The sequence below is a fragment of the Podarcis liolepis genome, assembly GCF_965112155.1.
Source record: "Podarcis liolepis genome assembly, chromosome: 7".
Lineage (NCBI taxonomy): Eukaryota > Metazoa > Chordata > Lepidosauria > Squamata > Lacertidae > Podarcis > Podarcis liolepis.
Genome location: NC_139561.1, coordinates 67,233,595 through 67,251,569, shown reverse-complemented (window position 1 = coordinate 67,251,569; position 17,975 = coordinate 67,233,595). Strand labels below are relative to the sequence as shown.

Below are 17,975 nucleotides of genomic sequence, written 5' to 3'. Positions count from 1 at the left end.
AGTAAATAAGTTTAAGTAATGGCAGGCAGCACAGATGTGGTACAAAGACAGGCTCTATAAAGCAGCCTTTCTCAACCTTGGATCCTTAGATGATGATGGACTGCAGCTCCCATCATTCTTAGCCAGCATGGTCAGTGGTCATGGATGATGGGAGTTGTAGTTCAAGAACATCTGGGGAACCCAAGGTTGAGAAAGGTTACTGTAGAGCAGTAACGGCCAAACTTGACCCTCCAGCTGTTTTGGGACTGCAACTCCCATCATTCCTAGCTAACAGGACCCAGTGGTCAGGGGTGATGGGAATTAAAATAGCTGGAGGGCCAAGTTTGGCCATCACAGCTGTAGAGCATTTCCATGTGCTTGATCCAAGAAGTGTAGGTTTACACACAAGTGTATTGCACAGCCCTTGTGAGGTAGACTGAGATGGGATAATGGCGACTTGTCCAGTGCCACTTTGCTGAGCATCATGGGTTCAAATCTCTATTTGTTCATATCTGTTTCTACCTGACCAGCTCAACCGAGAATTGCTTCTTTTTTTTTTGTAAAATATTTATTAAAGTTTCAGAAAAAGGAGTTACATAAAAGCAAGAAATACAAAAGTACAAGACAAAAATAAGAATACAAGAAAAATACAGAATAAAAAAGAAAATAAATACACTTACAGAAAAAAAAGAAAAAAAATCAACCTTTCCATATCTTACATTCATGTCCTTGTTTCCCTGACCTCCTCGTACCTCCCTTTTTTGTGTTCCAATTCAATTAATTAATTCAGCAATTTCTTTCCCTCCTTATTATCCTGATCTTTGATCTTAATATATTATAACATTAAATTTTTACCTATTTAGAAATCAAATTTTTCCATGTTCTTTTATATCATTACAGCTAGAAACCGCTTAACTCCAATCAAACATCATTCTAACATTCATTAATTTTGCAATACTTCTGTAAATAGTCTTTAAATTTCAACCGAGAAAATTTCTGTAAAACTGACCTACAAGACAAAACCTGATAGGCTATCACATATGGGGGAGGTAGTAATGACGAAAATGCTTGTGCCAGATGGACAGATCCCCCCCCCCATTTTATTGGCAATATATGGTTATTAATGGTCTTTAGTCTTGGATATTATCTTGATGGCAAAGGTTTAATAATATGGTAGACCAACATGTTCTAGATTCGTAGATACAAACCTGACTTATAGCAATTTAGCATCAGCTGATATCGCTGGTGTTTTTTTATCCCCAGCACACTTTGACTTGCTTCTGTGCCTTCTGGGTTAATGACAGATTAACCCTACAGGTTTAACAGGCACAAAGCAACGTGTTGTGCCCAGCTTTACCTACTAGCTTGGACTTCCTGGAAAGGTAAAACTACAACTCCATGTCTAAATATCAAGGTGGATTTTTAACATTCTAACTGGAACGCAGTGCCCTTAAAGTAGACATCTAAGTACAACACAGTAGCCTGACCTATAGCTGAAATGGGGACAACCTGAGACAGGTAACTATGCAGTCGCCATTTAGCTGAACCTTACACTCACTTCCAAAGCATGACTGTTTACAATTTTGGCACTTGGCTGCCAAACACTTCCAATCTGCAGAAAGTGAATCTTAGCACATTGTAACACTTCTGGGTGGAAATTGGACTTTGTTTGTACTTGGCAGTATGACAGGCAGGTCTGATATGGAAGTACATTTCCTTTCTCTCCCTTATGGAGGGCAGTTTCTGCATGTCAAAGCAGAAGTCAGTTGTATGCACAGGGCTGGAGCCGCCCTGGTTTGTATGTACTGAAAGTGAATCAAACTGATATGTGCAATTTAACTACAGGCGGTTGTAGTTTGCTTTGATAAATTATTATTCTCTTTATCCCAGCCATCCTTCAAGTAGCCAAAGGTTCTCCCTCCATCCCAATTTCATCCAAACTGTTTTGTGATGTAAGTTAGGCTGAGAGAAACTGACCAGTCCCAAGTCACCCCGGAAACAATTCCTAAGCTGGGCTTTGAACCCAGATCTCCCTGAACCACACTGGTTCTTTACATATTCATTTGGCGGGGAGGGGCATGTGTTGGTGCTAACATGTACATGGAAGCAAGGTGGTCTTGGTATACTTGACTTAAGTGAGCATCTGTGTAGAAAGTCGGTACACTGAAATCTCCAACAGCCACAAAGCTGTCCAATGCTTGTTGACTCTTCCAATGAAGCTAGATAGCATTGAAGGTTGTTTCCAGTACAGTCCATTTGCCCTGAAATAGCCTGCTCTGCTGTGTGTCATAATTGCCACAAATTACTAGGGATTTGTTTGTCCGTGAAGTAGCAACAGTGTGCTTAGTAGGCATTAACGTTGCGCCAATAAGCTGCTGCATATTCATTTTGTATGGGAGGGGCTTCATTCCTCTGCAATGACTCACTAATGTAAAATAACTCACATTGGTTTCTGATTTTTTTAAAAAGCATTGTTATAAAGCTGGCTGCCTTTCACAACATCAGTTATCAGGAGTTGAAGGTCTTCAAGAGGTGCATGCATGCACTCATTATTAAATGAATTATGTGCAAGTTCAAAATGCTGCTAAATTTTTGTCAGCAGTGTCATGATTTTCCTTAAAAATAGCTCAGAAATGCCTTTTCTTTTACTAAAAAAAAGCTAAACAACTTTTCTGTCTGGATTTTCACTGTTTGAAATAAATGGCAACCCTAAGCAGAATACTGCATTTCATTGAGCTTTTGAATTGTGTACTTCTCATACCCTAAAACGTAAGGTAAAACTGCACTTGCCTAGGTGGACAATAAAGTGTATACATAGGACGAGAACATATTGTGAATAGCTTTTATATGGACTAGGCCTGTGTTCCCATGGTGTGGTGCCCATGGGCATGTACATGTCTGTGCTGTTTCTAAATTAGCAACACCAGTTGTCAAGAACAACAAGGAATGGTTGCACAGAGGCAAAGCAGCTGCAGTGTGGCACCTGCAAGGTTTTTCTTTGCGGGACGGCACAAATGATGTGGCAGCTAGTGGAGAAGATTCTGCTGGCAAGGGATAAAGAAGTGCTAATCCAGCATGCTAAAGATTTGGAAGGCAAGCACTGGCATGTAGGAAATGGGCTTGTTTGATGAATTCAAATTTATTGGGTTAGGGATAGCAGTTGGGAGATAGCAGTAATGCTGATGATAGGATTTTAGCAGACTAGATGTAGAAGGCTGGCATGCTAGAACTGGATGGAGACACCTGGGTTTAGATCAGTAGTTCTAACTGGCCCCACTCCCTCACTGGAAACGAAAACAGCTTTTTTGAATAAAGGGATGGCATGGCCTCTGGGTAGGCAGTTTGCCTTTCTAATCCATTTTGGGTTTGATGCCTTGAGGGAGCATCAGGATTGGTATGTGAAATTGTAGCACAGGCAGTAAATGGTCCTGGCAGCAACTACCCATGCTCTGTATCTGCCTGGTTTCCTTATACAAGCACAAGAAGCAAGAACACAGCACACGCTCTCCCGTTCTCTGGAATGATGAAACCTACACACAAGCAAATCCACTTTCTTTGCAGAATTCCAAGATGATACAGAGTAATAGAGATTTGCCTCTTCGAAGTAACTTCCTCCTTTGCAGTAGTAACTTCCTAAACTTACTACTACTTTGTAGTAGTCAAAAGGAAGCCATTTGCCCTGGCTACGAAATGCTCAGGAATCCTGAGGCATGGAACTGGTTGCAATTGGATGACATGCTAAGCACACCGTGTAACTGGTGGATGCATACCTATGAAATCTAAATAGAATGCTTGTTAGCAGAAATATGCCAGGCTGCAATGTGATTCAAAGTAGCTATCATTTGAGAGTGGGGAAGAAGACAAGTAGAAGTAAATCACTGAACCAAATGCAACAGTACAGTTTCTATTGAATGCAAATAGAGGCCGGTGATGGTGGTATCTGATTATGTATAATGCGCTGCAATTTAAGTTAATCTATTGATTGGCTAGAAAGAAACTGCAAGCCTGAGCTGTTCAAGCTCTTATTTCGGCAGATGGGTTGGGACAAAGCACCCTGTTTTAGGCAGGTCACAGCCAATTTTGTAAAAGCTTTTGCACATACTTCCAATAAGTATATAACCTACTTAACCACTCCATAGAACTTGCATGGTATTTACATATTTTACAAAAGATGTTGCCCAGGTCATTTGGAAGACATGTCACTAAACTGCATCCGTCCAGCACTTCCATCATCTAGCAGAAAGGGTAGCATAGCACTTTTCTGTGGCTGCATTTGCACACTGTGCTATACCATTGGTCTACTCTGAATGTGCAGGTGGTTCTTGCTTCGCTCCTTGAAAAGGCAACAAGCCACAATTCTGGCTTCCAAACCCAGGAGTCATGATTAGTTTTGCTCTAAAGAAGCCACATTCTGGAGCCAAAGTTTGTTGGCTTTATCAATCATGGATGGCCTGAGCAATGCAAGAAACTTCGCCCCGGGACCTTGGTTTGATGCTCAGGCTAAGGGAAGACTGAAGCTAGAGCCATCTTTATGGTTTACTATGATGTACAAACAGGGCCAGTTTGATCCAACTAGTTTCATTTAACTCTAGAAAGTGAACTTGTCAAAAGTGGCAGCACTGGGGGGGTACCCTTCGGAGTAGACATACCTCTGTTTGGCTTCATCCCTTGTTAGATGTTAATTATAGCCTGCATTGCAGTGTGACAAATAGATCCAGAGGAGCCAACAAGCCTCATAGATTCGACTGTGCCAAAGCACAGGTTTTAAGAAGGGCCTTTTGTTGCCCATCCATTTAAACAACCAGAGTGGTTGGGGCAACTCAGTCAGATGGGTGGGGTATAAGCAATAAAATTATTATTATTATTATTTATTATTATTAATTTATTTATTATATTTTATTATAGATGGCATGTGTCTGCCCACACATCATCTTCTGTTTTAAGCAACATCACACCCATGTAGCTTTCAGCAATGCTACTTTAGCATTAAAGGGCTGGTGTTTTTAAAGGGAAGCCAGTGCTTTTTAAAAACAAAACAAAAAAGAACCCTAGCAGCACACTCAAACAGCTCCCGGCAGTTTTCTGTAAACAGAAAGGCGAATGACTCTGACCAGATAAACATTAGTCAGTCCCAGATGCAGAGCTTGCCAGTCTTGAGCAAGTAACCTAAAAAGGCAGTCAGTTTTGTGAATGCTTGATGTGTGTAGCCTTTAAACCAAAAGAGGTAAGGAACACTGGATGAAAAGGCAGCTGAATAAGCTGCTGTGTCTGGCCTACCAAGTGGCAACACAGTAGCTCTATATACGGACCCGTCTTCCCAAAAAGAAGGCAAGCAGCCCTCTTCTCTTAGCTTCTGCCAACAAGCGGCCCAAATTGTTGCTAGATAAATGAGAGTTTGCCTACCACACAGCTTTCTTCTTTTCATAATCCAAACTGAAGTGTGCCTGTTCATTTTTTAATTATTTTTTTTGCTATTTTACAACCGCCAGGGGCGCATCACATTTGTCAGGGATAAAAGTAATAAAGTTACCAACTTCCTTAACATTAAAATTCACCAAATTCCTTCATATTAAAGCTCCCCTCCTTATACACAATTAAGATAGCTTCTTTCCTAATATCCCTGAAAGCGAAGTCTTCTCTTCCCTGCTGCATATTTGAAGGTTTGACTTAGCTGTACTCGTAGGCTAAATTCTGCTGGTAGGTTTATGAATCCTCTGTTAGTGTTCTAGCTGGAGTTTTTTTAAAAATAATAATGCATACTTTCAACATATAAATGCCTCCAAGACGAATTATATTTGCCTCCAGCCTTTGTCCGGATGACGAAGGGTACACTTTGTATGGCTCAGCTACCCTTTCAATACTTGCAAATACCTGGTTGTACTTGGCCTACATGTTTGGTGCAGGCATATTGAAGTTAGTGACTTAGTCTGGAAGATCCACTAACAGACTGGGGGTGTGGTTTATTTCCCCTTTGGTATATTTCAGGCATGTCCAACAGATAGATTGTGATCTACCGGTAGATCACTGGATGTCTGCCCTGCATCCCAAAAATATGGGGCTTTCCTCCTCCCTAAGAAAAGCTCAACAACTTTGACCTGAACCCCAAAAAACAGGGCTTTCCCTTTGACCCCTGGTATATTTTAACCTACATTGATTCTCAGTTAGCTTCACCCTTGCAGCTGTCCCTTGGATTGGCTTCATGTTGGCACGTTAAATCTCTAAAATAGGAGTGGAGAACCTTTGGCTCTCCAGGTGTTGCTGAACTACACCTCCCATCATCCCTGACCACTCTTGCTGGCGCTGATGGGAGTTGTAGTTCAGCAGTCTCTGGAGAGGCCAAAGGTGCTCAAAAATTACACAGCCTGGAAACCCAAGACGCTGGTTAGGTTCATATGGCGGTTCTTTTGCTATAGAGCCCCTGGTAAGAGCAGCTCCAGAAATGAACAAAAGCATGACCAATATTTTTGGGAACCTTGTGCCAGTTAGACGTGTTTGGTGCTGAAGGCTCCTCCCTTGGCTCTTAATCTTGCCATTTTGCACGCCAGATGAAAGTTCTAGGATACTCTTGGCTTAAGAATAAAGGCTGTAGGAGGAGGCATGGTTTCCTGCATTGAACTTGTCCAGGCAGCTGCTGCTTTAGGGTGGGGATCAGCAACAGATCTCCAGCTCCCAACATGGAATGCCTGAACAGCAGTGCTCATGTAAGCCCGTTTGTGCTCTATTTGAGGTCAAACGAGATGCGATGTCAGCAGATAGGTGATTTTCCAGTTTTTTAGTTTTTTTGTTCAATGGAATAGTTGCTTGGGTAGGTGTAAACCCTTCCCATGTCACTCCCTAGTTTGAAATTGCTCTGCCAAAGCAACTCGCCCCTGGAAACATACAGGTCCCTGTGGCCTGGGTTCCCCTCTGAGTCACAGAGCAGCTTTGTGGAGGTGCTGGCACATTGGAAAAGGCTGAATGGCTAGTAGAAGCAGCATGGTTACCATCAGACCTGTGGCCCCTGCTGCTGCTGAACTACTTTTAAAACCAAAAGATATGATCGCTGATCTCCTGATCTAGTTGCATCCATGGAAACGAAAGGTTGTATCCTAAGTAGCATTAAGCAACTCATTTAATCAGTACATGGATTTCTCCTTGCATGATGGATGCCTTCCCCCCCCCCCCAGTGCCCCTTGAATGTGTTTTAGGAGTTCCCCACCATGACCACCCTTTGGAGCAGATTTGGGGAGTGTGTTGGGCCATGTGCAGAGGGCTAAGAGGAGGGAAGTTGCATGAGCAGAAATTCGTGTACTGATGGGATGTGTTGGATATGCCCCGAGTCTTGCATTTAGCCCTTATGAGTGTGTTAACATACTCACACAGGTCACCGATTTAAACACACCAGCTGATGTTTGCTTAGGCCATTTAAAGTTTCCTCCCGTACTTACAACAATGTGCTTTTCCCCGTGTTGTAGGTGGTCCGTAGCCGTCTGGAGAAGCAGGGAATTGCAGTCCACAACGTGAGGTTGAATGGCTCGGCCGCAAGCCACGTGCTCCATCAGGACAGTGGTCTGGGGTATAAAGATCTGGACCTCATTTTTGGTGTAGACTTGAAGAGTGAGGACGTCTTCCAGCTAGTGAAAGATGTAGTGATGGACTGTCTGCTGGACTTCCTCCCGGAAGGGGTAAACAAAGATAAGATCACTCCCATGACGCTAAAGGAGGCCTATGTGCAAAAGCTAGTGAAAGTGTGCAATGAAACAGACCGCTGGAGCCTTATTTCACTTTCAAACAACAGCGGGAAGAACGTGGAGCTCAAATTTGTAGACACTCTCCGGCGACAGTTTGAGTTCAGCGTAGATTCCTTCCAGATAATATTGGACTCACTGTTGCTTTTTGGAGAGTGCTCAGAGAACCCGATGTCTGCAAACTTCCACCCTACAGTCACCGGGGAGAGCATGTACGGGGACTTTGAGGAGGCAATGGACCACCTGAGGAACCGGATCATTGCCACCAGGAATCCGGAGGAGATCAGAGGTGGTGGGCTTCTGAAGTACTGCAACCTCCTGGTGAGGGGATTTAAGCCCAAATCGGAAGTAGACATGAAGGCGCTACAGAGATACATGTGCTCCAGGTTTTTTATAGACTTTCCTGACATTGGGGAGCAGCAGCGGAAGCTGGAGTCTTACCTTCAGAGCCACTTTGTGGGGATGGAGAGCAAGCGGTACGATTGCCTGATGACCCTTCACAGGGTGGTGAATGAGAGTACGGTGTGCCTGATGGGACACGAGAGGAGGCAGACGCTGAACCTCATTGCCATGTTGGCTGTGAGGGTCCTGGCTGAGCAGAACATAATCCCGACTGTCACAAACGTGACCTGCTATTATCAGCCAGCCCCTTACGCCAGCGAAGTAAACGTAAACTACTATGTAACCCACATGCAGCCTCTGCTGCCTTGCAGTCACTCCTATCCAACTTGGCTTCCCTGCAACTAACCACTGACATTGCTCCAGTCCTTGTTCTCTGGGGAGCAGAGGCTGTACAATTCAGAAGAAAAATGGGTCTCTTGCTCAAAGTGTCTTCCTCCTACATAGGAACAAAGTCTGCTGTATATTGTGGGCAATTGTGCAGTGTTATGAGTAGTTACCAGAGATGTTTACAGTAAGAAAATGATTGAGTTTATGTATGAGGTGGATGGATAGGATTAGGTTAAGAAAGCAGAGCTGCACTACCTGAGATGCAAGCTGGTTTTCTTTCTTTCTTTAGTACACGAAGCATTAAGGGCTGTGCAGACTCTGTTTCTGAAGATATGCCAGAGTGGCCGATTCCTTTTAGGGGACCAAAGAAATCCTATTCAAGTGCCTGCAACCAAAAAAAGAAAAGAAAAAAAAAAAGAAAAAAAGAGCACTGTACCTTAATTTTTTTTGTAGGGGGTAGAACTCCCTGTTGGTAGTTCAGTTTGGGATGTCTGCGATGAATATTGGGGGAGTTTGGGGGTCGCTTGATCATTTCTGTTGAGGGAACCGAAGTGGGCCCGGGGGCTTGTAAAAGGAGCCAGTGTACCATGGCTTGCCGCCCCGATGGACCAGCTGTATTTATTATCAGTCAGAGGAGAGCTGTGGGGTAGGGTGGGGGGTGGGGCAAAAGAATGGGGTTGGATACACAGCAGCAGATGTTTTGACAGATGATCATGAACACTAAAAGAATGGGAACCTGCCCCCAAAGTATTACTCAATGTGCCGTGCCAAAAAACCCCTAAGATGTGACTTTCTGAAGGAAAGGATCTAGATTAGTGTTTGCTGTATCAGTAACATCAGGGGAACGAGCAGGTATGGGAGTTCAGCATGATATTAAAATGTCTGGCTAACTTTTATTAGGAGTTTAAATGAGCTGCACACAGTGCACCAACATGGGCAGAGAAGTCTGTTCATTTTAGTAGTTGCAGAGCTGAGGTCTTGATCCAGATGCCCTGGTCCTCTTAATGAAGGGCAGCAGATGCTAACATCATCCATAGGCTCTGAAAGCTGCTCTTCTTCTTTCTGGAGGCCTGTGTGCAGCTGGTTGGCTCCATGTGGAAAAGATTCCCAAGTTTTGGTACTTTGGTGTTAACAGTGGAAAGGCGGTGGGAGAGAGCTGTTGGTAGCCAAATTTCTGAACCCAAGAGGTTCTTGGAGTCCTGTTCAAATGCAATAGGAAGAGTCAATACAGAAGCCACCAGCTGTTGGACCACAACTCCCATTAGCTTCAGCTAGCATGGCTTATCGACTGAGTAGTGATGGGAGTTGGTCCAGAAACATCTAGAAAGCACCGTGTTGCCTACACCTGAAATACACAAGCTTTTGAAGTAGTTACTTGCACAGCACAATAGTTCTTTTTACTGACGTTTTTGGATTGCCTGCCAGTTCCTTGTGCAATGTGTCAGTTCAGGTTGTTGTTTTTATGCTTTTTTAGGAAGCTGAGGCAAAGATTGCTAGCTTTTTGGGTAGACCTGCTTTTTTTGAAAGGGCTACAAGAAGATGCTTCATGGTGTATCCTTGAAGGGCGACTGACTTACTAATCTGTTTCTTTGCAGTAAAGCTGTACCACATTTGGGCAGGCTGAAAAAAATTGAAATAAAATATCATACTTGGATTGTGTCTAGGTAAAATTCTGCCTCTTCCTGGGAAACATGAGCTAGTTTGGCAAGACCAAGCAGGGCTGTTTGTTTGTTTTAAAAGTCTGCTGCCATGTTGTTTGCTTCTGTCTTGTCACGACTCTGACTGGCTGAGAAGGCACAATTGCTCACCCTTTAAGAGGTCCAATACTATGTAAGTGAAGAGTTCCCCTGAAAAATAAACGGCTCTCAAAGACATTTCCTTTATGTACAGTAAATCCTTCCATGCTCCAAGATGTGTGTGGCTGCAGTGTCTAATGTAAGGGGCTTCACCAGGTTATTCCTCTTTCACTTGAGGAAAGGGCTGCTTCTCGATTATCTCCTTTTTGACAGCTTTCAGTACTTCACATTTAAAAGGGGAGAAGTGGTTTCGCACTAAAGGAGCACAGCTGATTAGCAGCACTTTTTGGCAGAATTGTGAATGAGAAGCCTAAGTGATAGACCTGCCTCGTTTAAGCAAACGAACCTTCCCCTCCAATCCAAGGGCTTGCTGGAGAAATTTAAAGAAAATTGCACTTTTTGTGGTGTGTGAATGCGTGGTGAAATTCTCACAAATGGCTGCATCAAACAAATGCTGTGATCCTGCTGTTTCTTTGTATGCATGGGGGTATCTGAAAGATTCGAAGAGTGTAACACTTTGGCACTTCCAGTCTTGCGTTTGAATGTGTTCTGCAGCTATCGAACCTGTCATGCAGTGGGCCTGACGTAACTTGCTAGATTCTTTAGAATCTGTCACCATAAATAAATACAATGTATTGAACTCTTTTGGGTTATTCTTCTTACTTGATTGCACAACAGTGCCATGACCACTTGCCACCCTTCTGCCCTTTGAGATGACTCGTCTGAAACAAGGTGGAATTGGGCAAAAAGAGGTCGTGAGCATTCCTGTCCCCTGAGTTGGCTTTCAAATTGCTACCCCATCTTCTGCCAAATATCTTCCCAGGCACTTCAAAAACAATGGCTGCACCTCACCAGTTGTATTGCACCAGGACTGATGGCAGCCACCTTAACGAAGAAGGCAGAGAGTAATTACAAGCACTCAGTGCACATATAGACCCCCCTTTTAACTAAAGTTGGTTGAATGAATGTTTCTACCTGTGCTCCGTTAACTGCCAGGCATACTGCTTGTAATGAAGGCTTGTTTAAGTCTGTTCCTGGAGTGACTGACTGGTCAGGGGTGGAAGCAGAGTTTAAAGGCACTTTCCCCCCAGCCTGGGTCCCCATGAAGACAGACTCCAACTCCCATCAGCCTCTGAGGATAGAAGTTCTTCATCATCTGGAGGGCAACAAGCTGGAGAAAGCGGACTTAATTGTGGTGGGAGCAATTCATTGAGAAACCTTGATCCACGAGATGAAGGCAGATGAGCTTGAGGCTAAGCGTTGCATGAGCAAGCCATTAAACTCAGCTGGATTTGGGAACCTTTGGCCCACCTAGTGGTGTTGAACTACAGCTCCCATCAGCCCCAGCAAGCATGGCTGATTGCCTGGGATTATGAGAGTTGTAGCTGAGCAATATCTGGTTCCCCACTCCTGAGCTAGAAAACCCCCAACCTGGTGCCTGCTAGGTATTGTATTATCTCCTGACTTCTATCAGCCCTAGATAGCATGGTCAGGAGTAGATGAGCATTGTCAAATATTGTAAGGAACCAGGTTAGGGAAAGCTGAGTTGGATTACAAGGGAAGTAATGTTTCTTACGTTGGCTGGAAATTGCAGTCTAATATCAGAATTGGAATGTGGTGGATACATGGACTCAGGCAATGTCAAATTTAGCAACCTTCATGTACCACCCGAGTTCTCTGTCAGCAATCAATGTGCAGCTCACTGGGAGAATTCAAGGCAGAACTAAGACTTCCTTGTGTTAGGACACATTGCCCTTATGCATAGTATGCCTTCAATTTCTCCCTACCAAGTTTTTCTCTTTTGCTATTCCAGTTGCATTATCTTTCCTGTCCATTATTTTCTGCAGTTGGCAGTTGTCTCTTTTAATCTGACTAGAGCAGCACAAAACACCTGACCTGGTTGGCTTTTTCCATTGTTTAGCTTGATCTGTTTGAACAAAAGGATGCTGGTAGAAAACACTAGGTTTGATCTGAAAAGAGACTTTCAATTTTTTTTTTAGTGTCTGATCTTTTAAAAAAATGAAATAAAAAAATATATTTTCTCAGAAGGTGGTCTGTCATTTCTTGGATAAGCAGAATACAAAAATGCTAAAAGGCAATGGTTTATCAATGCCTATAAGCTCATTACTGGCCTGTCAGTTTGTCTTAACAATCAAAGCTGAGACACTTCACTAGATCCCCAGAAAAAATAATGGCAACTTATTTCAGAGAAGCAATGCTGTATTGTTTTTAACACTTGATTGGAAGCCGCACAGAGTGGCTGGGGAAACTCAGCCAGATGGGCGGGGTATAAATTATTATTATTATTATTATTATTATTGAGCAGATAGCACTGTTTTTAATACTTGGGGAATGGGGAGTCAGATGACATTTTTTTTAGACTTTCTGCTTTCAGTAGAGAGCCAGTGTAAGGTAGCACTTAGCTTTGGAGTAAGACCTGGAAGACCAGGGTTCGAATCCCCACTCGGCCATGGAGCTCCCTGGGAGACCTTCGGTCACTGCCTCAGCCTAACCTGCCTCATAGGGTTATTGTGGGGATTAAATGAGGAGGGGGTGAACCATGTGTGCCACCTTAAGCTCCTTTGAGGGGAAAAGGTGGGATATAAATGCAATGAATACATAAGTCTTTTGGGGTAAAGTGCATCTTAAATAGGACTTTTGGACAAACACAACTTTGGATTTATCCACACTTACCTTTTGTCCTCTTTCCAGACTCAAGTCCACGTTTCAAACTGTCAGAACACCCTTTTTTGCCCTCATGAAAACCTGTTCTTTAGCTCTCAATCAGAGCAAACAGCAATTTGGGTTTTCTGTGGGTTGCCATTTGCTCCATCGCAACATTAAAGAGTGCGTTTTGTGGGGAAAGCTCTGGATAGGGAAAACGGTGCTCATACGCAGAGCTTTAAAGCATGAACTCTGGATGGAAAGAGCAGAGGAAAAGTATGAATAAGCCCCATATTTTGCCCTTTGATATCTAGCAGCTCATTGCCTACTGCTTTCCACTTGGAATTTCAGGACAGAGTTGGTATCACAATTGGCAATTAAGGGTTTCCCAGTATCTGCTTTCAGAAGTGGTTCATAAACAAATTTGTTGGGCCTGCCTGCTGTGAAGCTATCTTCATGTGAGCCAGGATGAGAACTTGGAGCAGGGAATAGCTGTGTTGGAGCTGGTTTACTTCATTGAAGCTTACCTTTGGACTTCTCAGCTCAGCCTACCACACGGGTCTTGTGGGAGTAAGATGCAAGGGCAAACCTTCCTTGGAGATCAGATGGCCATCTGTCATGGATGCTTTAGCTGGGATTCCTGCATTGCAGGGGGTTGGACTAGATGACCCTTGGGCCCCTTCCAGCTGTAAGATTCTATGATGTGTGTCACTCTGAGCTCCCTGGAAGAAAGGAGCATTGCCATGCATTAACGTGCAATTGAATAATGGCGCGCTCTCTCTCTGCATTTTGCACAAACATACCTATTTCCCCCTCTCAAAAGTCTCTGGGCTTGGCTGTTTGTTTTTCTAGGAATGTGGAATCTCTGCATCTTCAGATGTAGTTGGCTTGGCCATGCTGCCTGGAGCTACCAGAGGTTGGGAAGCCATGAATATCTGGAGGACAAATGGACTGTCAGGAGAGAGATTAAACTACATTTATAATTTGTCTTTCTCATGAGTAGTTCTGCTGATCTTACATGACACAGAGATGGGATCTATCCCTGCCAAAATATAAAGCCCTGGGGATCTAAAGCTCCGTGGCTCTACCCTTTCTTGATGGGCACAGTAACAGCATAGCAGAAAATCCCTCCAGGGTGATATATTAGGCAGGGACACTGGGACATTGTTCATAGAGAGGTTGGTCTGGAGCACTATGACATAGACAGCGTGACTTGGCCTGTAGCAGCAAAAAAGCTAGTTCTGCCCATACCACTTGGCATTTTTGGATCACGAGTTCTGGCCTGGGAATGGCAGGTAGATTCCCAGTCTACCCCCACTACTCTGTAAGAACATTTAGCTCTTAATTGGAGGCTTGCTTTGACTCCGTATAAATCTAGCTCAGTTTTATTTACACTGAGAATGGGGAACCTGTAGCCCATCAAATGCTCCTGGACTACAACTCACACCATCTTTTACCAGTGGCCATGTTGGCTGAGGCTGATGGGAAATGGAGTCCAGCAACATAGAAGACCACAAGCTCCCCATCCCTGGTTTGCATTGTCTGGCTGTGGTCTCCAGCGTTTCAGGCAGGGGTGTCTGTCTCTTTCTCTGCCCTACCCCAGGCTGAACGCAGAACATTTCACAAGGAAAGCAGGTGTTCGGCCACTGAGCCACAGCCCCTTCCTTCTGGGTCCCATGGGGACTGCATTTAGACTGAACAAGCTGGACCCATCCTGTAGTCACCCCATCCATCACTTTGTGTGCCAGTAGGGTGAGAGAAGCAGTGTGGACTGAGCTGCAAGGACCAGATATACTCCAAACTCCAAACAAGGGCTCTCGTAACATGCGCTCAAGTGCTAGACTAGGCCGCTGTAATGCACTCCCTTAAAGAGCTGAGACGCTTCAGCCAGCACAGCATGTAGCTGGCAGGTTGCTCGAGGAGGCCTGGCATTCAGATCATGTTGCACCAGTTCTGTCCAGTGGTGTCGGTTGCCCAATCATTTTCAGGCTCGATGCAAAGTGCAACTTAATAAAGTGAGCAAAGGTTTCATACTGCGGTAGTTAACAACACAGTTTTGTAGGGACCTAGTGTCCACAGAAGAAAAATAAATCATCATGCTTGGCATAGAATCATAGAATTTTTGAGTTGGAAGGGACCCTGAGGATCATAATCAAATAATTAGGGTTGCCATATGTCCTCCTTTTCTGGGACATGTTCTCTTTTTCATGCGTCCTAGCAATCCAAAGTTAAAAGTACAAGTCGGCAAATCCATCCTCTTTTTCTGCTCTTCCAAATATGTCAACCCACAGGTGACACATTTTCAGTTTTATTTTCCTCATCCATTTAAAAACAGCTATCCATGTTTAATCAATACATGTCAAGACAGCTTGTGCTATAGCAATTTAAGCGACAACATTGCCAAGGAATCCAACCCACAAAGCTGCAGCAAATATAGCAAGCCTTTCTGTGCTCATTGCATTGCCAGCTTTGCACTTTCCGTTCCAATAGGGACCCCATAGTTCTGTGCCAGGGCTGGCCAACCTGTGGCTCGCCTGTTGATGCTGGACTCCCAACTCCCATCCACCCCAGCTAGCACAGCCAATGGACAGGGATGATGTGGGGGCTGTAGTTCAATACTACTCGGAGGGAAACACTGGCCTCTGTTGACACCACTCCTTCTCACAATGCAATCACGGCTGCTGCTGTCATGACGGGCGGAGAGGGTGTGGCACACGGGTGATCAGACAAGTCACATGTGATGCTCACTCGAAAGCCGTAGCTTGGGCCAGGTTTCCACTATTGATTCCAATGGGCCCCACATGGGCGGAACGGCGAGACAGATTGCAGCACCTCAAGCCGAGACCGGTGCAGTGTAGGTAGAGCTGGTGCTGACGCCGTTCCTTTGAACAATGCAACCCCGCCACTGCTGCCATCGTGCCAGTCTGTTATGCAGACAGGAGTGGAGAGGGTGGGACGCAACAAATGGTGATGAGACAAGTCACTGCCTCGTGGACCCACACCCAGTGAGCAACAGCCCCATTGTGCTTGCCTGGTGTGTCATCCAGCTGCAATGCTTTAAAAGGACTTGCTCTTAAAACATTCACAAGGTGATTTTCAAATGTCAGGGCACCAGTGAAACCTGAGAGATGCACTTTCCTTGTTAAATAGATAGGCTTGTCCCAGCCAAATAGCTCCAGTCAGCAGTTAGATAAAATCTCATTATGTGTTTTCCTGCTTTGCTGAAATGTCTTTGTTATCTTATTAACGCTCATCATTTCTCTGCTTCCTTTGCAGAGTCTGGAACTTCTGAGGGCAAAACAATCCCATCTAAAATACCTTTTTGTGGTGGTGGGGGGTGGGGTAGGGTGGATATTGAACCAATATTTTAATACCGCAATGACAAAAGCACACAAACCCGTGGGGAGGGGAGATCCATTTTTTAATTTAAAAAAACCCCTTAATTATTTCCCTACAGATGGGAAATTACCTCCACCCACCCACAATTTTTGGAAAATCCAATGCTTGGCAAGGGACACTAGGGTGGCTGTTTAAACATCAACCCAAAAAGGACAAAGTTACAGATTTGCATTAAGAATGCATGTGCAAATTTATACAGACAGGTACAAATTTTGGGAAACAATTGCTATATTTTAAATTGAAATACAATCCATGTCACAATAGCGAGGAAGACTGTCCCCAGGTGAGCTGCATGTGCCTGCTCTGTCTGCTGCTTAGGTGCTGATAACTGTTGATTGGCAATTTTAAGATCCTTCCCACTCTCCTCCTCGTTAGTACTCTTTGCCTTCAAATCAAACTTGTACCAGACAGCCTTTCAAATAGCAAACTCCTTCAAACAGAGCGTGAGCAGGAAAGCTTTTTTGCCTAGCAGGCCAGATCTTTACCTATCCCTTTGGTTCAACTTGGATGGGTGAGTGGGACAACCCACCTGTCAATCATCTGGTATCATAGGGAGTTTAAGTGATTGGCAGGTCGATGGTACTGCCCACTTGTTGCAGCTGGCCAGTGAGGGTGAGGATAATGACTCCCCACCCAACAGCTGATGAGTGGAGAGTTCAATCCTGCTTGGGGACTCCCCAGCAGCCAATCCAACTACTTCTCTACCTGCCCCATACCTGACATCACATATGATGTGAGGTATGGAGCAGGTGGATGTGGTTTGGAGGAAATGGCATAGCGAGCCAAATGAGGAGGCCTCACAGGCCAAATTTCGCCCGGGGCCCAGAGGTTCCCTTGAAGCAGAGAACTGTCCTTTGACAACCCTTCAAATAAAGGACTGTCCTCTTTTTAGTAGGATATACAGCCATCTCAGGCTATGCAGATCTCTGGAGCAGTGCCAGACTTATGTATAAGCTAAACAAGCTATAGCTTAGGGCCCCACTCTCTTAGGGCCCCCAAAAAAATTAAAGGGGGAAAAACTGGATGTACATTTCCAAAATATAAGATAAAAAACAAATAAAATAAAACCTACATACAGCAACAGTGTTTTGTGTTGTGTAGGCTCCTATGATGTAAGTAATGGGCCCCGCCTGCTAGCCTGCTCCCTAAAATATCACTGGTTTGCTCATTTCTATATATAGGGTGCCTATATTCTGCATTGACTGGTTGCATGGCAACATGGAGAATGCAGCTGCAGACTGCAGTGGAGCACAGTTGAATGTAGGTCAAGCTGTTGTACCTGTTATCTAATATTAAAGAGTGCTTGTAGACTGATCAGGCAGCATAGACTAAGGGTATGAGTCTTATGATTGATTTCATGTAATACATAATTTATTTATTTTGATCCCATTATGGCTTTAGATACCTATTAGGTCCATAAATTGCCATATAGCATATATTCAACACAAAAAAACAGTGACAATTTGTTGTTGACAAAGGACAGCTGACATATAAAGGGCCCCATTACCTTCAGTAGTTTGGGGCCTCATCAAACCTAAATCCGGCCCTGCACTGAAGGGCTGAAAGCCAATATCCCCAAACTCTCTTTGTGCTGCAAACACATACCCAGACAGTTACACTGTTATTTGCCAGCTATATCCTATGTTAGGGGAATTTCACGTCAATTTGCCAGGGATGTTCA

The 17,975-nt window shown here is 44.2% G+C and overlaps 1 protein-coding gene and 1 long non-coding RNA gene across 2 annotated transcripts in view; one reads left to right on the top strand and one right to left on the bottom strand.

Annotated features, from left to right (window-relative positions):
* The window catches only part of TENT5B (terminal nucleotidyltransferase 5B), a 16,724-nt gene extending 5,853 nt beyond the window's left edge, over window positions 1-10,871 (top strand). Inside the window, exon 2 of the mRNA XM_083511984.1 lies at window positions 7,434-10,871. Coding sequence (XP_083368110.1) covers window positions 7,434-8,453 — 1,020 coding nt within the window. The 3' untranslated portion in view covers window positions 8,454-10,871. The remainder of the gene's footprint in view (window positions 1-7,433) is intronic.
* Window positions 10,271-17,975, bottom strand: LOC310710847. Its single transcript, XR_014528269.1, has 2 exons — window positions 11,151-17,975; window positions 10,271-11,116 (listed from the first exon to the last, which is right to left on the bottom strand). It is a non-coding gene; the product is annotated as an uncharacterized lncRNA (long non-coding RNA).